The 23,736-nt window shown below is 44.2% G+C and overlaps 1 protein-coding gene across 8 annotated transcripts in view; it reads right to left on the reverse strand.

The window, feature by feature from the left end:
- The window catches only part of FLT3 (fms related receptor tyrosine kinase 3), a 94,775-nt gene that overhangs the window by 21,293 nt on the left and 49,746 nt on the right, over nt 1-23,736 (reverse strand). For 7 of the 8 annotated variants that reach the window (XM_005585547.5, XM_074021784.1, XM_074021782.1 and 4 more), the window contains 11 exons: nt 23,304-23,443; nt 23,053-23,206; nt 21,835-22,003; nt 10,791-10,894; nt 9,211-9,319; nt 8,775-8,953; nt 7,558-7,664; nt 7,339-7,471; nt 7,144-7,248; nt 1,858-1,968; nt 782-935 (listed from right to left, as the gene is read on the reverse strand). In XM_005585547.5, the coding sequence (XP_005585604.2) occupies nt 782-935; nt 1,858-1,968; nt 7,144-7,248; nt 7,339-7,471; nt 7,558-7,664; nt 8,775-8,953; nt 9,211-9,319; nt 10,791-10,894; nt 21,835-22,003; nt 23,053-23,206; nt 23,304-23,443 (1,465 nt within the window). The remainder of the gene's footprint in view (nt 1-781; nt 936-1,857; nt 1,969-7,143; nt 7,249-7,338; nt 7,472-7,557; nt 7,665-8,774; nt 8,954-9,210; nt 9,320-10,790; nt 10,895-21,834; nt 22,004-23,052; nt 23,207-23,303; nt 23,444-23,736) is intronic. The other variant, XM_045376840.2, reaches the window with a different exon arrangement.

Here is a 23,736-nt window from a genome sequence, read left to right on the forward strand (position 1 = left end):
CTGAGGCAAGAGAATCACTTGAACCCGGGAGGCAGAGGTTGCAGTGAGCCGAGATCACACCATTGCACTCCAGCCTGGGCAACAGAGTGAAACTCTATCTCAAAAAAAAAAAAAAAAAGAATGCTCCAAGGCACAAAGCCATGATGCTCAAGTAATTAGCAAGAAAGTTCAAGGATGAGGAGGAGAGCCCAGCAAACTCCTACAGCCCTCACTTATGCCCGCTAAAGCAATAAATCCCTGCAGGACCAAGCATCTCTCAGGATCCCCGCAGATGCGGAGGATACACATAGAGCGGAGACAGGGTTACTGCTACTTTACTGTGTCCCCATCACGTGTCAATCAATCCATCCTAATATTTTAGAATCCAATTTCAGTTCAGCTTTCTCCTGCGCAGTAGTCCCAGGACCTGAGCTATTCTCTTTGAATACGTTAAGGACTTTGGAAAAAGTCTTCATTCTTTCTACCAATACCTGTGAGGCAACCAGGTGTCCTGAAAGACTGAATAATGCACCTTTCCCCAAACTAAATAGGCGTCTAGGGTGTGAGGCAGGCATGGGTGGAAAGAGGCTAGCTCAGCTATAGTAACTGGACTGAAGGAAAGGGACGGGGCTCATTGTTCCATGTCAACAGGGAAACTATAGCAAAGATTCAGGAAATCTCTAGGTTGCAGGACCCACAGACCACACCATGCCTTTAAAAACTGGTCAACGAAGTGTTTGAACAGCACACTTTGTCTACGTTCTATGATGTGTAATTATGAAACCCTGACCCAGCCTCTTACCTGGAATTTGGATGTGATTGGAAAGTGGGGTAAAAACTGAAATTGTGTTCCTTGAAAATCTCTGTCCAAGTCCTGTGAAATTTTTCTCTTTTACTTCTTAGATAGTTGAGAAGATCACCATAGCAACAATATTCAAAAATCAAGTAAATTGGTCCTGAAATAGTTACAGTTTCAATTATAGGCATACACAAAGCAAACTGTTATTTCAGAAGTCTATGTAACAGACAACATACTCTTACGAGGGCTCAGTTCTCTACTGACTTGGGGACAGTACAACTTTTTCTGAGCCTATCTCTTCTTATACTTTAAATTCAGTTTCAGCTTTTGCTCAAATTCCTTTGGAAAGCATCATCTTCTTGACTTTCTCTGTGGCCTTTGTTTGTACATGTGGCCTCACCAATACCACTGGCCTCCCGGATTCTCCAGTTTGCAACTGAAAGTAATGTTCTAGCTGTGTATTATAAGCGAACACTTGGTAACTATATGCTAATTTGCAGTTTGCTTGAGAAGAGAGAAATATATTCCCAGTCCTGTCTCAGATTCACTTTCTTCTTTTTCCTTTCTTTCAGTACCAGCCCCAGGCCTGCTGCTGCAGAAAGAATGAACCTTAGGCACATCATTTGGGCATTTCTAGGCAGAAGAGAGAGGATCAGAGGGCATGCCCCAGAGAATTCTGGGAAAGTAAAGTCTGATATCCTAGCTGGGCTGTGCCGTATTTGACAGCAGCCCAACTGGGGCAGTGGCCAGGCTCTGTAACCACTCTCACCACGCCTGTGCACCAGCTTCCAAGCTGGGGGAGAAGCACAGACACCACCAAATGTACTTGCAATGTTGCTGTTGTTGTTTTAAGCAGGTGAGAATTATGCAATATATCCTGACAAAGCAGGTGAATGAGGCATTCTTTATTTTGACCCCTCTGATTTACAGAGTGCTCAGTGTCTAATTTCACTTGGGTTTGAGAGTTCACACTGTGACTGAGAAAAGACAAAGAATTAAAAAGAGAGAGAAAACAAACATCCTCTTTGTCATCAGGCTGCAGTCTTTTTGATGAGGTGATTTTCATGGAAGTGGGTTACCTGACAGCGTGCACGCCCCCAGCAGGTTCACAATATTCTCGTGGCTTCCCAGCTGGGTCATCATCTTGAGTTCTGACATGAGTGCCTCTCTTTCAGAGCTGTCTGCTTTTTCTGTCAAAGAAAGGAGCATTAAAAACATAAAACTCAAGTGAAATACAAATTTTATGTCATTAAATAAATTAAAAATTTTCTCAGCTCAGAGTCAATCTGCATTATTTATTTAAATTCAAAATTATGAGAAAAGCCGGGCGTGGTGGCTCATGCTTGTAACCCCAGCACTTTGGGAGGCCGAGGTGGGTAGATCACTTGAGGTCAGGAGTTTGAGACTGGCCTGGCCAATATGGTGAAACCTCGTCTCTACCAAAAATACAAAAATTAGCCGGGCGTGGTGGCAGGCACCTGTAATCCCAGCTACTTGGGAGGCTGAGGCAGGAGAATTGCTTGAACGTGGGAGGCAGAGGTTGCAGTTAGCTGAGATCACACCATTGCACTCCAGCCTGGGCAACAAGAGTGAAACTCCATCTCAAAATAAATAAATAAATAAGTAAATAAATAAACAAACAATATCCTGTGCTTTAAGACAGAATTTCTCCTTTTTCTTTTTTTTCTTTTTCTTTTTTCTTTTTTTTTTTTTGGCACAGGGTCTCACTCTGTCACCCAGGCTAAAATGCAGTGGCGCAGTCTCAGCTCACTGCAGCCTCTGCCTCCTGGGCCCAAGTGATCCTCCTACCTCAGTCCTCCAAGTAACTGGTACTACAAGCGCAGACCATCATGCCCCGCTAATTTTTTTTGTTTTTTGTAGTGATGGGGTCTCACCATGTTGCCCAGGCTGGTCTCAAACCCCTAGACTCAAGCACTCCTCCCAACTCCACCTCCCAAAGTGCTGGGAATACAGGTATGAGCCACCATGCTCAGCCTAAGGCAGAATTCAGAGTGTAGTATAGGGTTGGGCGCAGTGGTTCACACCTGTAATCCCAACACTTTGGGAGGCCGAGGTGGGTGGATCACTTGAGGTCAGGAGTTGAAGACCAACCTGGCCAACATGGTGTCTCTACTAAAAATACAAAAAATTAGCTGGGCATGCTGGCGCACACCTGTAATTCCAGCTTCTCAGGAGGCTGAGGCAAGAGAATCCCTTGAACTGGGGAGGTGGAGGTTGCAGTGAGCCGAGATCGAGCCCCTGCACCACTCCAGCCTGGGTGACAGGTGAGACTCTGTCTCAAACAAAACAAAACAAAACAAAACAAAGGCTATAGTATAAATATTGAATCTGGTGATGCAGCTTTCAACAGGACTTTCCTCTACCTACCAAAATAAAAATCCTTACAGTTGGCCCTCAAAACTAGCAAACAAAATAATAACACATGCTTTTCCTCCTCAGTATAAGTTAACAGAAGGGAGAAATACGCTTTTTGTTTGTTTGAACTCTTGGATTTGTTGCAGTCAGAGAGAGATAAGATAGCAGTGCCATGAGCGTGGTTGACTCTAACCCGTGGCCCTCAGGTCTAGAACATTAGATTTGCCAGCAAGTCCAATGGGAGGAGGTCAAAGAGAACTAATTCCCACTACCAAGTGCTCAAGAGACCCATTAATTGACATTGAGAAATAAAACTGCCAAGCAGGCTGGAACGTATTGGTTGGCCAATGCATTCTCTCTCTAGGGAGAATTCTAGAGGGCTCAGCAAATTGTGCTCATAACCTGGCTTAGAAGCACAGTGCGAGGAAAGTCACCACGGAATCCAGGGGTCCTGTCATTGTGGCTGATGTGCAGTTGGTCAGGGGAGCCCAGGCAGCCACAGGGGCAAGGGCAGGGTCTCTGGACTTCCCTCTCCAGGCTCCAGGCACCACCCCTCTGTGAACGGATTTTTTCTTCCAGATATAGTAACTCTTCTTTACATTCAGTGAAGATTTGGTTCGATTTCCAGATTCCATTATTTTGTGCAGGAGGGCATCCTAACCTGTATAGCAGCTTCTCCAGTGCTGACATCCTCTATTTTGGCTTGGGCAAGCTCTCAGGGGTATCCTTGTTTCCAAGATTTTGGCTTGGGGTGGGATTTCCTGTGGGCACTGGGACCCCGGAATACACCATGTCTTCAGCTTCACGCTGGACAGGGATCCGGGGCTTTCACTTGTTCATGTCCTATTCCTCATGGCTAAAATAATCTCTTATATTTTTTGGCATGCTTTGCTTCTTCTAAACACTTTCATATACTATTACCTCTTTCATTCAGTCATTCAATAAGTATTTATTGAGTGCCTACTGTGTAAGAGCCAATATCCTAGACGCTGGGGAATGAAGGATAAACAATACACAACTCTTGTCTTCCTGGAGTTTAGAGTCTCCTGGAGAAGGCAGAGAAGTAAATAAGCCATTACAATACAGTGCCATAAATGCAATATGGCAGGCAAGGTGTGGGCCTGTAATCCCAACATCGTGGGAGGCTGAGGCAAGCGGGAGAATTGCTGGTACCCAGGAGTTTGAGACCAGCCTGGGCAAAATAGCGAGAGCTCATCTCTGCTTAAAAATAAAATAAAATAAAAATTAGCTGGGCGTGATGGTGCATGCGTGTAGTTCCAGCTACTGGAAAGGTCATGGACAGACCATCACTTCAGCCTAGGACTTCAAGCTTGCATTGAGCTATGATCACTCCACTGCACTCCAGCCTGGGTGACAGACTGAGACCCTATCTCAAAAAAAAAACGAAAAGAAAAAATGCGAACTGGCAAAGGAATGCAGGGGTTCTGTAGGGTCAAAAGGGACAGCTACCTTAGCCTTTGAGGGGTGGGGAAAGGAGCATTCAATGTCTAAACTGAGTCCTGAAGAAAAACGGGAGCTGGCCATGGTGGAGGGGGAGGAGAACGGTGCCGAGGGTTGTGAAAGAGTGTGCAGAGGTCGAGAAAGGAGAGGGCACAGCACCACAGACACAGACCCTGCCCTCATGAGGCACAGGGGCTGCTGGACAGATGGGACAGCAACTGGATATTAAACACATGTCGTGACAAAGGTGACGGATTCTACGGGGGAAAGTCTGCAGAAAGCTAATGTCGCACATTGTAAGGGCTTCAATATTGTCTGTGGTGTGAGACAGAGGAAGTGGTGTTTAAGCTGAGATCTGAGGTTGCAGTGGGAGATACCTACATGAAAGGGGAAGGGGAAGCAGAAGGATCCACTTGTGCAAAGGCCCCACAGTGGGCGGGAGGACAGTGCTGGGGGAACTGAAAGAAGGCCAGTGCTCTGGGTGCTGAGAACAAGAGCTGGGGAGGCGGCGGCGGCCCAGCCATGCGGGTGGTGGAGGAAATGCGAAGTAGGAAAGCCATTTGATCTGCTTAGCCTTTCATCACTGTCACTTGCACCTCAGCATGGAGAAACCAAAGGGAGGCAAGAGTGGATACAGGAACTTGCTTTGGAAGCTTTCGTCCAGGAGAGAGCCTTGAACTAGGGTGGTGGTAATAGAGATGGAGGGACAAGGATGGAATCAAGAGACACTAAGCGGAAACCTGATAGGATTGGCTCACAGGGTGTTAGAAAGAGGAAGGTGTCAAGGAAAAGTCACGGGTTCCTAGTGTGCCCAACTATATAGAATGTGGTTATTTATTCACTGGCATTCATTACCAGTCACAGAGAGGACCGCTGGTGCAGGACCAGGGTTAGGGGAGTTCACCTTGGATACACTGTGTTAAAGGGAACTTTGAGACATCCAAACATTTAATACGTGAACCTGAAGCTCCAAAGCGAGATACAAGCATGAGGGCCATTGGTGTATGGGAGGACATCACGGGCATAGTGGGGATGGACTGTGTTGAGTGTGTGGAGCAGAAATGCAAGGCGGTCCAGGAGCAAGCCTACAGGGATGCCCCCTAAAAAGCTGGATGGAGCCTAGGCAACATGGCAAAGCCCCATCTCTACCAAAAATACAATAATTAGCCAGGCATGGTGGCGCAAGCCTGTAGTTCCCCCTACTCAGGAGCCTGAAGTGGGAGGATGGCTTGAGCCTGGGAAGTGGAGGTTGCAGTGAGCTGAGATCACACCACCGAACTCCAGCCTGGGTGACAGAGCGAGGCTGTGTTTCAAAAACAGCCACAGCAACCAAAGCTGGATGGAAGAAGATGAGCTCACAAAGGACTGAGAAGGGCAGGGGGGTGGGAGGAAAACCAGAATACGGCGACACAAAACCCAAAGAAAGAAAGTTTCTAGATGGAGAGAAGAGTCAACAGCATCAATTCATGCTGAACAATCAAGTAATGAGGACTGACAAATATCCATTAGGCTTGGTTTGAGGTCACTGTTGACCTTAGCAAGAGAGTCAGCTGGAGGTGCTTTTGCTGAGTCAGCGGTGGTAACGGGGAGGCCAATAATGAGGCTGGACGCCAGATCGGAATGGATGGAGCAATGAAGTGAGGATACGAAGGGCCCCAATTTACTGTCCTACCCAGAGTCTGTTTCAGCCCACACCTGTAATTCCAGCACTTTAGGAGGCCAAGACAGCCTCACTTGAGCCAGGAGTTTGCAACCAGCCTGGGCAATATGGTGAGACACCATCTCTACAAAAAAATAAAAACAAAATTAGCCAATTGTATTGGCACACTCCCGTGAGGCTGAGGTGAGAGGATCGCTTGAGCCAAGGAGGTCGAAGTTGCAGTGAGCTATGATCACAGCACTCTAGCCTGGGCAACAGAGCAAGATCCTGTCTCTAAAAATAAAACAAAACAACAACAACACAGACGGAAGAAAGAACTTCTGCCTGTGGCAACTGTATCCCCAAATATCAAAGCCTATAAAAACTAAATAGGCCTGGCACAGTGGCTCACACCTGTAATCCCAGCACTCTGGGAGGCCGAGGCGGGCAGATAGCTTGAGCTCAGATCAGCCTAGGCAACATGGTGAAACCTCGTTTCACCAAAAATACAAAAATCAGCTGCGCGTGGTGGTGCGCGCCTGTATCCCCAGCTGCTGAGGAGCCTGAGCCCAGGGGGCGGAGGCTGCAGTGAGCCATGATCACACTGCTGTACTCCAGCCTAGGTGACAGAGTGAGACCCTATCTCAATAAAATAAAATAAAATAAAAATAAACAAAGAGAGAAGTGGAAGAAGAGGTGGAGCTTTGTATTTATGACTTGAATTTTGTACTCATGACTGGCTTGACACTCATCCCAATCCACTCCATTTTTAGCCTCGAAACATGGCAAATAGTAACCATTCAAAGGATGGAAAAGAAGAAGGCATGGGTGGGAAACCGTGCCTCCCATTTTTGTGCATCTTTGTTGCTGTTCTTCCACTATACTGTACCTTTCAGCATTTTGACTGCAACCTGGATTGAGACTCCTGTTTTGCTAATTCCATAAGCTGTTGCGTTCATCACTTTTCCAAAAGCCCCTGATCCTAGCACCTTCCCTGCAAAGATAAATGGTGAGTACGTGCATTTGAAAGATTTCCCAATGGAGAAGAAATGCTGTGGAAACATTTGGCCCATTCCACTCTTACCAAACTCTAAATTTTCTCTTGGAAACTCCCATTTGAGATCATAGTCACAGTCTCTGAAATCAACGTAGAAGTACTCATTATCTGAGGAGCCGGTCACCTGTACCATCTGTAGCTGGCTTTCATACCTAAATTGCTTCAGAGATGAAATGACGAGTCAGTTAGGAATAGGCAGTTCTGCAGATGGAGGAAAGAATAATGAATTTTTACCTTTGCTTTTACCTTTTTGTACTTGTGACAAATCAGCATGGTTAAAACGACAATGAAGAGGAGACAAACACCAATTGTTGCATAGAATGAGATGCTGTCTTGGATGAAAGGGAAGGGGCCTGCAACCAAAGAGTGTCACTCAGCGATGATGAAACAGAATTCCTGTGCAACTTTATAAATAGTGGACAACTCGTTATAATCTCTCACATCCTGTTTCAGTAATAATCATTGTCAGTCCTCACAACCATTCTGCATATACTCCACTGCCCACAGACAATCAGGCAATGTCCCTGTAAAGGACACATTTCCTCCCTAGAAATTGCAGATTATTCTGAATCCATTCTTTAAAACCATTTACTAGGGTTACAAGAATTACATCTGGGCCAGGCACGAGGGCTCATGCCTGCAGTCCCAGCACTTTGGGAGGCCAATGTGGGAGGATCACTTGAATCCAAGAATTAGAGACCAGCCCAGGCAACATGGTGAAACCCCATCTCTACAAAAAAAAATACAAAAATTAGCTGGGCATGGTGGCAGGTGCCTGTAATCCCAGCTACTTGGGAGGCTAAGGCAGGAGAATCTCTTGAACCCTGGAGGCAGAGGTTACAGTGAGCCAAGATCACGCCATTGTACTCCAGCCTGGGCAACAGAGCAAGACTCCATCTCAAAAACAACAACAACAACAACAAAAACCATGAATTTAAACCTACAGGATGTACAAATCAGAGAAAAAAGAAGTTCATATCCCTTTTAGGAAGGTCTCACATAAAAGTGGAGAAGTCAGTTTTGTGAGGCTGGTGATCCTAATTATTAGGGTGGGCAGCCAGGTTTCAGAATTGTTTAACTTAGAAGGGCTCTAAAAAGCAAACCAAAGATTATAAAACAGCAGGCTAAGGGCAAATAAGGAAGCTAATCAAAAGGGAAAATGACAGAGACTCCAAGTGACAAAATCTGAGTCTCTAAAGTTCGATCTTTCCATGGAGATTCGCCACACCGGGAGTTTCTGCTTCTGCCCATCACGGTGACAGATGAGTCACGAGGGCACAGGCAGGACTCCGCCCCAACCTGCGAAACAGTCTGTCTGGGGATTCTTGCCTGACTCAAGAAACCTTTTCTCACACACTGACCCTATACTCTCCTGTAAAATTCCCCAAGTAAAAGTCAGCGATGGGGACTAACTTCTCGTGGGGAATTCTGATGGTGGAGTATTACAATAGCAATTGGTGTACCTGGAGAGTTTAAAAGGATCGTCTCACAAGATGTGCCAAGGGAATTGTATGCACAGCACTTGACCAGGAACCCTTTCATGGCTTCACTCATGTTTAGAGTACTGCTGGACACCCACTGTCCAAACACTTTTCTGTTAGCCTTTCTATTCCAGACTCCTTCTGGGATGTCTTCTGTGCAGCTGAAAAAAACAAAATGGCAAAGAATGTAGACAGGTGAGCTGTCATCAGATGGGAAGTTAGGGTTTCTGCAGTGAGTTCTAAAAGAGATTCATCCAGTATAAGCTATCAGAAACAATCTACGACCATTGAGAATTATGGTTGAGAACATTAGCATTTTAAATATTTCATCATTTCTTCTTAAACTGTGTTCATGAAAGAGTCAATATGTCAGAGTTTTATGTTCTTCCATTATAAGAGACATCAATGTCCTTATTACTTAGGAGACTTGTCTGAACACTTCTTCCAGGTCCAAGATGGTAATGGGTATCCATCCGAGGAACAGGACGCCTGACTCGCTGATGCTTCCGCGAGCACTTGAGGTTTCCCTACAGAAAAGAAAACGTGTGAAATAAGCTCACTGGCTGGGCAGAGTGGTTCGCTCCTATAATACCAACACTTTGTGAAGCCAAGGTGGGAGGATCACTTGGGCCGAGGGGTTCAAGACCAGCCTGGGCAACATAGCAAGACCCTGTCTCTGAAAATAATAAAATAAAATAAGCTCATGGAGCACGGTACTTTCTGGAAATAGTTTCAAAGTTGCCTACAGTACAGGCTACCCATTTACTCCAGGGCAGTTTGTGCTTCCGGGAGGATGTCTCACTCAGAATGACTCCAGACCTCTGGTAATTTCTTCTTTCCTCCTTGCCATGCAACCTTCTGGTTGGGCAGCGTTGACAACTCTCTGCTACACACCATTTTCCCATTGCCAGCCTCCCCCTGGAGAGAGCTGAGGTACAGACCTCCACCTGCTTGCACGACTTAAAATGATTCTCAGCTTCAGAAGAAGTTGGGCTTCTCATTGTTTTGTAAGCCAAAGAAATGAAAATTATTAAAAACAAATAAATGAGAGATAAAATGACTTTCAGCCTTTCCTTAACATGCCCTTTCAAAATACTAAAATCAATAAAGTCACAACACGAATTCATATTCAGAGACAATGTGAAATAAGTCTTTCAGCCTCTGAGGATACACACAGAAAGAGATATATGGCCAGGTGCAGTGGCTCTCGCCTGTAATCCTAGCACTTTGGGAGGCCAAGGTATGAGGATCCCTTGAGGCCAGGAGTTTGAGATCAACCTGGGCAACAAAGGGAGGCCCCCTCTCTACAAAAGTGGTTTTAAAATTAGCTAAGCATGGGGGAGCGTGCCTGTAGTCCCAGCTACGTGGGAGGCTTACTTAGGAGGATCACGTGAGCCCAGGAGTTTGAAGCTATGGGGATTTATGATTGTGCCATGGCACCCCAGACTGCATGATAGAGTGAGACCTGGTGTTAAAAATGAAACAAAACAAAATAACATAAAAAATAAAGAGATATATGATCGATGCCAGTGGATATGAGAATAAAATTTCTTTTTTTTTTTTTTTTTTTTTGAGGCGGAGTCTCGCTCTGTCGCCCAGGCTGGAGTGCAGTGGCGTGATCTCGGCTCACTGCAAGCTCCGCCTCCCGGGTTCCCGCCATTCTCCTGCCTCAGCCTCCCGAGTAGCTGGGACTACAGGCGCCGCCACCACGCCCAGCTAATTTTTTTGTATTTTTAGTGGAGACGGGGTTTCATTGTGTTAGCCAGGATGGTCTCGATCTCCTGACCTCGTGATCCGCCCGTCTCGGCCTCCCAAAGTGCTGGGATTACAGGCTTGAGCCACCGCGCCCGGCCGAGAATAAAATTTCAAAACACTTCAGCGTACAAACACAGTTTTGTAGTACCCCTTCTAAGCCATTACTTAGCTCTTCCTAGTTAAGACTAATAAAGAATTAAGGAATTAAAAAATAAAAATGAAATTCTTGGCAATTTAACTTACTTCTTATATTCAGCGTGAACATTTTGGTAAATTGGGCATCACCATTTTCTGCATGGAATATATATTCTCCTGGCTGGTGCTTATGATTGCAAAACTTGGATACGCTGTTTGAAAAAGAATTAAAGACAGATTTAGCCTGATTGCTACAAGAGATGCTGCAACTAATGACAGTGTGCATGGGAGGAGTCTTCCTTGAAATGCTCCTTACTTGCTAAAGTTCACTGGAAAAGGAGATGTCCATATTCTAGACCCTTGCTACTCAAAGTGTGGTCCACAGACAGGCAGCATCAACATCGCCATTGGTATCATCTGGGAGCTTGTTACAATTGCAAGATTTCAGGTCCCATCTCAAATCACTGACTCAGAATCTGCATTTTAAGATGATCACCATGTGAGTCATATGCCCACTGAGAGTTGGGATTGACCGAAGATCCTCAGTGAGACAAGGAAGTTCCTGCCCCTCTTGTTCTGGATAGTCTGACTTCTCAGACCTTGTGCAGATGGAGGAGCCTGTAGTTCAGAGGTCCCCAACCCCCTGGCCACAGACTGGTACCTGTCCATGGCCCGTTAGGAACGGGGCCACACAGCAGGAAGTGAGCAGCAGGCAAGCCAGCTTTACCGCCTCCTGTCAGAGCAGCAGAGGAATTAAGCCTCACAGGAGCACAAACCCTACTGTGAATTGCGCATACCAGGGATCTAGGTCGTGTGCTCCTTATGAGAATCTAATCCCCGATGATCTGAGGTGGAACAGTTTCATCCCAAAACCAACCCCTACCCCCAATCTATGGAAAAATTGTCTTCCACAAAATGGATCCCTGGTGCTGAAAACATTGAGGACTGCTGCTGTAGCTGCCCTGCTTCCTGAAATGATGGTCCAAGGCAGGAACTATGACCAACCCTTGACTTACATAGCAATGAACCATGATGAGGACTCAAATCCACTGAGCTTGTGCAGAAACTTCTGAGTGCTCTCGCAGGCTCTAGTGCCTACTTGGAGAACTCATCAACCACTCAATATTTTGACACGGATAACCTGATCTTGGGGACTATCCACCACGCCCAGCAGGCCTGTGGGTTGCTGGATACTGCAGTGAGATGTTGGATGATGCAGGAGAGGCAGGGGAGCAAGGAGCTGTTGAATATGCCTTCATGCACTCACAGTAACAAAATTGGAGAAAAAGAAAATAAATTCCCTTCAAACAGAAAAATATATCTAAGGCTTGTTCCGAAGATAGCTAACTCAACCTCCACATAGCCTACTTAAAGTTTTTTGTTTTGTTTGTTTGTTTTCTTGAGACGGAGTCTTGCTCTATCGCCCAGGTTGGAGTGCAGTGGTGCGATCTCGGCTCACTGCAAGCTTCGCCTCCCGGGTTCACGCTGTTCTCCTGCCTCAGCCTCCGGAGTAGCTGGGACTACAGGCACCTGCCACCACGCCCAGCTAATTTTTTGTAATTTTTAGTAAAGACGGGGTTTCACCGTGTTAGCCGGGATGGTCTCAATCTCCTGATCTTGTGATCCATCCGCCTTGGCCTCCCAAAGTGCTGGGATTACAGGCATGAGCCACCATGCCCGACCTAGCCTACTTAAATTTTAAAATACAAAAAGACCCTGCCTGGCAGGTTAGGAAGACGAGTCAGAGTGGACGCAGCTTTAGATGAGAAGTGTGGAGGATGCAAAAGACCTAAAAAGTATAGCTATCTTCAAAGATACCTAAACTGGGTGAGTAGACAGGATCCATACAAGTGGAATCGTTAAAGCATTAAACTGAAGACCAGCAGATGATCAAAGAAGGCAGAGGTCTGTGTTGGTGGGAAAGGTTCAGGGGCTTCATAGAGGAGGTAGAGCTTGAGCTGGATCCTCACGAATGAGTTGGTTTTGGTAAGAGGGCAAAAGAAAAGGCATCCAAGGAGGAGACAAAGGAGCAACTGAAGGTGCCAGACAGGAAGTCATAGGGCCACAGTGAGGAGGAACAGCGAGCCTCTCACGGGAGCAGAATATCATGAACAGTATTTTATTTACTTATTTTATTTATGTATTGATTGATTGATTGATACGGAGTCTTACTCTGTCGCCCAGGCTGCAGTGCAGTGGCACAATCTCGGTTTACTGCAACCTCCGCCTCCCAGGTTCAAGCAATTCTCCTGCCTCAGTCTCCTGAATAGCTGGGATTACAGGTGCCCGCCACCAGACCTGGCTAATTTTTTGCAGTTTTAGTAGAGACGGGGTTTCACCATATTGGCCAGGGTGATCTCGGTCTCTTGACCTCGTGATCTGCCTGCCTCAGTCTCCCAAAGTGGTTGGATGAATTACACATTTAAAAAATACAAATTACTTATTTTCTATAACAATGCGTACTGCCCTGAGCATTGCAATAAAACTTTTTTTTTTTTTTTTGAGATGGAGTCTCACTCTGTCACCCAGGCTGGAGTTCAGTGGCACGATCTTGGCTCACTGCAACTTCTGCCTCCTGGGTTCAAGTGATTCTCCTGCCTCAGCCTCCCAAGTAGCTGGGATTACAGATGCATGCCACCACGCCCGGCTAATTTTTGTATTTTTCGTAGAGATGGGGTTCACCATGTTGGCCAGCCTCGTCTTGAATTCCTGACCTCGTGTGATCCTCTCTCCTTGGCCTCCAAAAGTGCTGGGATTACAGGCATGAGCCACTGCACCTAGCCTTAATTTTATTTTATTTTATGTAACTTTTCTGTAGAGATGGGGTCTCACTATGTTGCCCAGGCTGGTCTCAAACTTCTGGCCTCAAGCCATCCTCCCACCTCAGCCTCCTAAAGTGCTGGGATAACAGGTATGAGTCACGGTGCCTTGGCCTATGAACAGTGTTTTATATTCACCTGCTGATGGCAGCAAAAGTTAACTGGAATTTTAAAGGCAGTCGTAGCAATTCAAGAACTCATTCATTCATTCATTCAACTGTCAATATTAGAACGTGTTTGTGATGGAAATTGAGGACACAACAGCAAATTCAAAAAACTGGGTTTCTGTTCTCACAGAATTTACAATTTGGTGGTGAAGGTAGAGGGGTAATAAGCAGTTAGAGTGTGGGAAGTTTCTGCGATAGGAGAAGTAAAAGTTCAGATTTGAGGTTTTGGAGCATGACAAGAGGAGTGTTGTTTAATGTAAGAGAATGGGAAAGGAGAGAAAAGAGCAAACCCAAGAGGCACCAGAAAAAAAGAAATGGCAGTGGCTGGATTGGATACAGAAGATAAAGAGGGGAAGAGAATCCCAGTTGGTCCCCAAGACTCAAAATACGCCTGTAATCCCAACACTTTGGGAGGCTGAGGTGGGTGGACTGCTTGAGGCCAGAAGTTTGAGACCAGCCTGGGCAACCTAGTGAGATTCCATCTCTACCAAAAAAATCCACAAAATGCCACTGCGTAATTGCAGCTTTTGAGCCCATGTTTGTGTGACACCAATGTTCTGTGACCTGAACTCCTAAGCCAAGGTAATTCTGACTGTGTGTTGTGAACGAGAGAATTCATCTCTCTGACCTATCGAAAGTTTCAGGCAGTTAAAGGTTGACCTTTGGGTGGGTGCAGGGGCTCGCATCTGTAATCCCAGCACTCTGAGAGGCCGAGGAGGATGCATTACTTGAGCCCAGGAGTTCAAGATCAGCCTGGACAACATGGCAAGACCTTGTCTCTACAGATTTTTTTTTTATTATTTAGCTGGGTGCGATGGCACACACCTGTGGTCCCAGCTACTCGGGAGGCCGAGGTAAGGGAATCGCTGGAGCTACTGTACTCCAGCCTGGGCAACAGAGCAAGACCCAGACTCAAAAAAAAGGCTGAGCATTGAATAAGGTGTTTAACCTTGTTTTACTTTGTTAACAAGAAGTCTAAAGAAGTAAAAAAGAGGAATTTCTTATCCTGACCTATTTCTGGACAAAAAGGAGGAAATCACTGGTGAAGTGGAAACAATAGAAAGATCAGGGGAAAGCCAGATTACGACCCTACGGAGGAGAAGAGGAAACAGAGCTCCATGCCGGTGCCCGACCTCAGGAAGGCAGTGTGGAAGAGGCTGGCATGGAAGTGGCCCAAGAGAAGAAAGACGTGAGCTTCTAACAGGGAAAGTGTAATTCTCTCTGGACTATGTAATTCTCTCAAAGACCCTGAAAAAGGAGAAAAGAGGAGATAATAAAGCCAGTGTGGCTCACCAGGCACCATGTCAGAGACACCAGTCATTTCAGTGGAAAAAGAAATGACCAGTACAATTACTTCTCATGAGGCAGACCAAAGCAAAATGTTTCATAAACGTTTTTCTTCCTCAGTCTTCTGTGCTGTCTTAACAGAGTGTGGTTTGCCACGGTTTAGAAGAGAGAGCACCTGAAATATTTTTCACTCTTCTGAACAAACACCAGGTAGGAAATTGGTCACATAAATAGCAGGAACACAAAACTGAATATCCAGATCGCTTTAAACTACCTTTCCTCGTGCTTATGACAGTTAACCCTGGAAACAATGACAACTACAATGACAACTGTGTCCTGACCCCATGGGAATTCCAAGGGGACTAACCAGTTACGCTGATTGGGAGATGCACAGCTTCCTCTTTCACCTAGGGGTTTTCTATAAATGGCCAGTTGACAGGAGACGGATGTCAGGACATTTGAGTTTACAGTGAAACAGTATCTTGGTGTCTAAGAAGATGCGTTCTGGTTACAACTAAGAAAAGGGGTTTCTTGGCTGGGAACGATGGCTCACGCCTGCAATCCCAGCACTTTGGGAGGCTGAAGGAGGAGGATCACTTGAGGTCAGGAGTTCAAGACCAGCCTGGCCAACATGGTGAAACTCCATCTCTACTAAAGATACAAAAAATTAGCCGGGCGCGGTGGCACGCGCCTGTAATCCCAGCTACTCGGGAGGCTAAGGCAGGAGAATCGCTTGCGGTTGAGGTTGCAGTGAGCTAAGATCATACCATTGCACTCCAGCCTGGACGACAGGGCGAGACTCCATCTAAAAAAATAATAATAATAAATAAAAATACAATATAAAAAAATAAAAACGTCAAAGAAAGAGAAAGGAAAAAAGTAAAGTTGATACTCATCAACAGGAGTTAAAATAAAAATTTCTAAAAAGTGGAATACTATGCAGCCATTAAAACAATAAGGTAGATATAACAACATACTTATTAATACAGAAAGATGCTCATGATATATTTTAAGTGAAAAATCAGACTACAAATGGTACATTATTTCGTGTTTATACAAAGATCCATATTGTATATTTCTATCATGGTGGTTACATAGAAAAAGTCTGCAATGTTATCTCTGGAGGCGGAATTATGGTGTTTTTTTAAAGGCAATTTCAGAAAAAAAGAATGAATAAAGGGTGTTGACTTTGCCTTCTGTGACTGGGCAAGTAATTTAGCCTCAATTTCCACATTTCATAAAATGGGATTATGAGGGTTAAATGAGGTAATACACCTATAGGATTTTGCACATGATAAGAACTCAAAGAAGGATCTTTTATTCTCGCAGAATGGCTTCATAAGATATGGTTAATAACTCACAACTGAGTGGGGTCTTGGGAAGACCTGCAGCCAGGAATGCTGTCTCAGACTGCAGAAGTGAACAGGAATGGGATTTAGGTAGGAGCTGCTGGTATTTCACTAGACTCAAACTTTTCCCTTATTTTCCCTCCTTTCTGTCTATACTTAAGGCTCAACTCCTTCAGAAAATAGGGAAAAAAAAAAAAAAAAGCTCCTCTCCCAGGCTCCATAATCTTCTGTAATTGTGTGTCAGTCATTTCATGTGACAGCCTGCTTTTCAGTTTGTGGTTCTTCTGAGCAGGACGCTGGCTCCCCACCCAGAACCCAAACGACCACCACACAGCTGTTTACCCCGTAAGCACTCGGTTAGTGCCTACTGTGGGCAAAACCTAGATTCACAGAGTTGGAAAATTAAATATTTCAGGAACAAGGAAAACATCAGGCTTAGGCAAGGCTAAGGAGAAGGTTTCAGAAGAGGTTACTAAGTAATTACAACAGTCCCATTCCTATTTTTTCCCATGAAATCAGAAAAAGCTAAGGTAGATTTGGTATTTGTAATTAAGTCTGTAGAGATACGAAATTATACAAACGAATGGGTGAAATATCCTGGAAACCTTTATCAGGACCAGGACACCAGGACGGCTAGAAAGTTATAATTTAATAAAATGTAAACATATAAAGGCAAGCCCTAGTAAACTTTGGCGTCATATTTGAGGAAGTAAATTGGAGAAATGAAGCCGTGAAAGTGGGGAAGCCGAGAGATTTCTGGTGCACATACCATGACCACACCAAAGTTTTTTCAGGGGTACTGTTATTACAGGGCCCTTTCGGTTACAGATTTTTTTAAAGTTGTATCACTTTGCCTATGCAGTCTTGATACATGACTAAAATACTGTACTTCACAAACCAAATTCGGCTCAATTAAATTGTTGAATCTAGGTGGTAGGTAAAGAATGCTCACGCACTATTATTTCAACTTATTAGTAAGTTTGAAACTTTCTATAATAAAAAGTCAAAAGGAAAGACGGGTGCAGTGGCACACACCAAGTTGCAGCTACTCAGGAGGCTAAGGCAGGAAGATCACTTGAGCCCAGGAGTTAGAATCCAACCTGGGCAACAGAGCGAGACCCTGACTCTAAAAAGCAAAAAGAAGCCAGGCAAGGTGGCTCATGGCCGTAATCCCAGCAATTTGCGAGGCCGAGGCGGGTGGATCACGAGGTCTAGGAGTTCAAGACCAGCCTGGCCAAGATGGTGAAACCCCATCTCTACTCAAAATACAAAAATTAGCCAGGCAGGGTAGTGCATGCCTGTAATCCCAGCTATTCAAGAGGCTGAGGCAGGAGACTCACTTAAACCTGGAAGGCAGAGGTTGCAGTAAGCCAAGATTGAGCCACTGTATTCTAGCCTGGGCGACAGAGCAAGACTCCATCTCAAAAAAAAAAAAAAAGCAAAAAGAAGGACTGGGCATGTTGGTTCACACCTGTAATCCCAGCACTTTGGGAGGCCAAGGTGGGCGTATCATTTGAGGTCAGGAGTTCAAGACCTGCCTGGCCAACATGGCGAAACCCTGTCTCTACTAAAAATACAAAAAAATTCACTGGGCAGGGTGGCTCATGCCTGTAATCTCAGCTACTAGGGAGGCTGAGGCAGGAGAATCACTTGAACCCGGGAGATAGAGGTTGCAGTGAGCCAAGATCATGCCACCGCACTCCAGCCTGGGTGACAGAGTGAGACTTAGTCCAAAAAAAAAAAAGTAAAAAGAAAGAAAAGTGTAAATGACCCCTGACTGTAATCTAGTCTGCCATCCCCATCTCAACATAGAGCCTGGTGTGGAGAGAAAAAGACATTTAGAGCACTCAGAGGCGTGTTCAAATTTTGTGTTGTTCATTTCTTGTTCAGTATTTTGAGCACGTTTTTTCATGAAGAAGGAGGGCCCATCTTTCCTTTGCTGTGTGTCGTCAGTGGCCCACAACACCTGGTACATTATTATTACCAACAATGCACATTATTAGCACAAACACTGTAGCTCTTCAAGAACTTTTCAATACAATAAACACTGAGTATTGGGTGTTGTGCTAAGAACCACATGTGTGGTCCTTGAAGTGAAGAGGATGCTGTTGACTCATCTTTGGCCCAGACTGCACTGTGAGCTGCATTCCAGATATGATGATGAATTCATTCATATATTAAACACACACTTACTGAACAAGGCATTGTACAAAGATAGAGAAATATGGCAGCACACCTATTCTTAGGGTTTATAAACTCCCTGGTGAGACGCAACATACAAGGAGGTAACTCTGTTACCAGATAAGTAGGAATGAGTGAGGTACAAAACGCTATAGGAGTCAGGATCTCCCCTAATTCATTCATTTGGCTACCTCTATAGGATAACAACCTGGGGTCATGCGTATGGATTGTGGCCACGGAATGAAGCTACAGGAAGTAGCCCACTGGCCCATGACCCATATGTCAGTGACACGGTCCCCAACTGGCGATTCTGTAAAATCTCAAAAGGTTATACCAGGTATCACCAGCACAGTGGCAATCTGTGTACATTCTGGGGGGAGAGGGAAAGCAACATTACCTTATTCACTCTGGCAGCCCTTCACAGCATCACACCCATCAAGAGGATATTAAAGTCATATTTGTTGAACTAAATTGAATTGACCTCTTATCTCTTTGAATTAGGTTCAGAAGAGATTCCCATGACGCTAAGAGCTTATCTAACATGGGGATAGGATACAAAGGAGAGAGGGGACAGTGATATGCTGATTTCCTTCTGAACACAGGCCAAGTGGTAATCAAGTCAACTAGGGTAGAGAGGGGCTGGATCCCCAACCTTCTCCATTTAAAAGCTTGATAGGCCAAGGACGGTAGCTCACGCCTGTTATCCCAGCACTTTGGGAGGCTGAGGCAGTTGGATCACTTGAGGTCAGGAGTTCAAGACCAGCCTGGCCAACATGAAGAAACCCGTCTCTATTTAAAATACAAAAAATGAGCTGGGTATGGTGGCGTGCACCTATAATCCCAGCTACTCAGGAGGCTGAGGCAGGAGAATTGCTTGAACCCAGGAGCTTTTGGTGAGCCAAGATTGTGCCACTGCACTTCAGTCTGGGCGACAGAGTGATACTCTGTCTGAAAAAAAAAAAAGCTTGATGTTTCTGAATAAGAGCTTATGACGACTGTGGGGTGATGCCTCTAAGGCAATGGTTCTCAAAAAAAGTTGCCAGGGGTTATTTTTCTCAATTTGGCAGTGTCTGGAGATACTGTCACACTGGGAAAGGGGAACGTGCTCCTGGCATCCAGTGAGAGGAGGCCAGGGATGCTGAAAAGTATCCTACAATGCACAGGACAGTCCCCCACAACAAAGAATTATCTAGCTCAACATGTCAGCAGTGCCACTGTTGACAAACCCTGAGTTTGGGGGAGTGTGTTTCAGTCAACTCCCAGACCAGTCTGCATTCTTAATTACCTTAAAAATGAATGCTCTGAACATTGGGGGGTTTCAGTAACAGACGGCAGACAACTCCATGCAAACCCTGCACTGAGATTCTAAAAGTCCCAACAAGGGACTTTTAGTACAAATCCCTTTTAGGTATAAAGAGTAGCACAGTAATCATGAAACAAACACGTAGCAGAATCAAGGTGAAAAGAACTCCTACTCTTCAACTGGAAGAGTGCTAGCCAATGAAATACAATGTCAGTCATGACTGCAAGCCTTGTATATCATTTATAAATTCTGTTGGCTGCATAAAGTAAAAGGAAGCAGGTGAAATTAAGTTGAATAATAGATTTCATTGAATGCAATATATCCCAAATACTATCATTTTAATATATAATTAACATAAAAATTGTTTTAATTTTATATATTTTTTTTCTTTTCGAGGCAGGGTTTTGCTCTGTCATCCAGGCTGGAGTGTGGTGGTGTGATCACGGCTACTGCAGCCTCAACCACCTGAGCTCAATCAATCCTCCAACCTCAGCCTCCCAAGTAGCTGGGACTAAAGGTGTACACCACCACACTCAACTCATTTTTGTATTTTTTGTGGAGATGAAATTTTGCCATGTTACCCAGGCTGGTCTCAAACTCCTAGGCTCAAGCGATCCACCCGCCCTGGCCTCATAAAGTGCGGGGATTACAGGTGTGACCCACCAAGCCTAGCCATTATAAAAATTATTAGTAATATATTTTACATACTTTTTTTCATACTAAGTCTTCAAAATCTAGTGTGTATTTTACAATTAGAGTACATCTCAATTTGGACCAGACACATTTCAAGCTCTCAATATCCACATGTGGTTGGTGGCTACTGTACAGGACAGCACAGATCTAGACCTGTGATAGGAATCACCAAAGGTTCTCATTAAAAAAGCAGAGTCTGAGCGTTTTGCCCCAGTTTTGAGTCAGCATGTCTGGAATGGGAGCCAGGAATCCACATTTTGAGCATTTGCTCAGATGATTCTTATTTAGTTGTTCAACAGACCACATGCTGAGAAAGGATGATGTATTCTAGTCCATTGACTTGTTTGAAAGATAACATGTGCGTCTCAGTCTCTCATACTCTAGTCCAAAACCATGTTCCATAGCATTAGTTTAAAGAAACAAGAGATGTCATAACTATAGAAGATATAGGGGAAGGTTGTTTTTTGTTTTCCAAAGAAGGAATGGAAAATTCCTCCCACAAGACAACCTTTCGGCTGGGTGCGGTGGCTCACGCCTGTAATCCCAGCACTTTGGGAGACCCAGGTAGGGTGAATCTCCTGAGCTCAGGAGCCCGAGACCAGCCTGTGCAACATGGAAAAACCATGTCTTATCAAAAATAGAAAAAATTAGTCAGATGTGGTGGTGTGCACCTGTGGTCCCAGCTATTTGGGAGGCTGAAGTGGGAGGATCACTTGAGCCTGGGAGGTGGAGGTTGCAGTGAGCCAAGATTGCACCAATGCACTATAGCCTGGGTGACAGAGTGAGACCTCATCTCAAAAAAAAAAAAAAAAGAAAGAAAGAAAAAGAAAAGAAAAATTGTTTTTCCTAAAAAAAGAATCTTGCATAGTTTCTCATACAAATCCTGAGGAAAACATTTTTCTTCAGCTCTTATTATTGGGCTATTTCTGCATGTATTTTCTGAAAATTTAAATCAATACACCTATGAGTAATGTTTTTCTGTTTTTAAGGAGTTTTACTTCCTCAATCATCTGCAAATGTTTTAGGAGAGACTCAGTGTACTATACACCGCACTCTCAAACAGGAAGTAACTACCTTGTGACTCAGAAAATGCCAGAGAACCAGACTCAAACTAGACCAGACTAATACGGTTCTTTCTGTTTTCATGCAGCAGGTTATATTATCTAAAGCAATAGTAAGACTGCTACTGTATCCTCACATCTGCTTATTGTTTTCTCATCTCCAATTTCAACTCAATAATAAACTCATAATAAGTGAATTTGCTTCCATAAGTATAAAACTGTCCTTCTCAAGGGCAACAAGCAAGGAGAATTATGCTAAAAATGGTATCTTAAGAGTCCTTTGTGGTCTCACCTGTATCCGTCATCGAGAGCCTTTTGCTCACAAGGAAATGCTTTTCGAGAGAAGGTCCATGTACATCTGATTTGTGGGTAGGCTTTAAACCTGACGGAAAAACAAAACTCTTCATATTGGTCAATTTCATAATCTTCACTTGAATTGGTAGCATTTATAAATCCCTTTTCTGTAAGAAAAAATAGGCATTTATGAGTTAGTTAATAATATTCATATGGAAACATACTGAGAAGATAAAATAAACTTGTATTCATCAGTTTCACAGAAAAACTCAGGTGTTGGCATGCTGCAGGTCAGGTTGGATAATCCAAGTGAAAACCCAGGAGTCCTATCCGTAGTTCTAAGCCTGAGCTCATCATCTTTCGAAGTTAAGAAATGTTTAAAAAAAGAAAGAAGGAAACAAAAAGAATGGGATGTAGATAATTGACTGTCTTCCCAGAGAAATGTATAAATAAACTTACAGATTTTGCAGACAATTTCCAAAGGTTGAAAGGAACCCCCACTCCCGTGTACACACTAGGGGTCTCCTTACAGAGTCTGGAAGCCCCTGCTCTCAGCCAGCACCACTCTCTCTCGTTGATGAGAGAGAGAAAAATAAACTCAAGGCACAAATAAAAGAGCAATCTGGCTAGCAATATTCACGAGGTTGCCTTATGGAACACTTCCTTATTAATCTGCTAAGAGCATCGCTGTGTTTCTTAGCATTTTCATTATGGCTGAACGCTGTACCCTAATCTGAGATTATTGAATTGTGTTCCATTTCGGATCCTACATACCCCACCAAAATTTCAGGGCATCTAAGGGCTTGTACTGTCTCTCAGTGCTCACTGCCCTAACAGTGAGGCTAGTTGGTTCTTAGAACCAGTATTTATATTCTATTTTGTGTCAGGCTCTGTGTCAGGTTCTGGAACTACAAGGATAGAATGAATTGTCCTTGTCCTTAGGAAACTTACAGTCTACCGGGGGATAAAAGCACACAAACAGATGGTCATATTACAAAGTGTTATGTGCAAACACAGTGGCATTCAAGCGGGCCTGGTTTCACGGGAAAAGGAAGACGGTGAGCAGATTATCTTTGCAAAGCTATTCTAACTCGGTTTCTTTCTTAGTGTTTGAGAGTAGCATTATATTGAAATCCGAATTTGTACCGCATACCTCACATTCCACTCTAAAGCAACTAAAAATAGGAATAAAGATTGTGTGAGCAGCCTGCATTACCTACGATGGTAACCAAAGCGGATTGACTGGGATGCTTTGAAGAGGAACAAGTGTAGTATCCCGTGTCGTTTCTTGCCACTGATGATACAAAAGCAAACAGAATCCGTATCATAGTTCTGTTTGTTGAATAGGTACTCATCTCAAAGTAGCTGCCCTAGGTTTTAATAAAACAGAGTTTGCATTTAATGTTTTCAATCCGGACTGTTAGTTAATTGTTCCTGCATTTTCAGAATACAAACTTGTCCTTTTACCTCCTCGAGTGCTTTGTTTTCTAATTCCCAGGTGAGCCCGAATCCATGGTTCACATGAACAGCTTTGCACCTTATCCATAAGGGTTCCCCCACTTTAAGAAATAATTGTGGCAATGTGGTCTGAGGAGTTTGATTTAGATCTAGGAGATGAAAACATCCCAAGTGAGAAAAAAGAAAGTGATTATTGCCTTATCACAAAGGATATCCTGAACATTCTGAACAAAGACTTTAGCATCATCTCAAATATTACTAACCACATTAATCAAAGAAGCTTTTAGAGACTGACTCTTCTCTTTTATGAATAAATCAGCATTTACAGAATCCATAATATTGCATTTACTGGGGCCTAAAGGAACGACAGGATTTCTGAAGTTGAATGATCACCTATGCAGTTACTGTTAGTCCCTGATCGTTGCTAAGAAATAGTCACTGA

This window comes from Macaca fascicularis, chromosome 17, assembly GCF_037993035.2.
Source record: "Macaca fascicularis isolate 582-1 chromosome 17, T2T-MFA8v1.1".
NCBI lineage: Eukaryota > Metazoa > Chordata > Mammalia > Primates > Cercopithecidae > Macaca > Macaca fascicularis.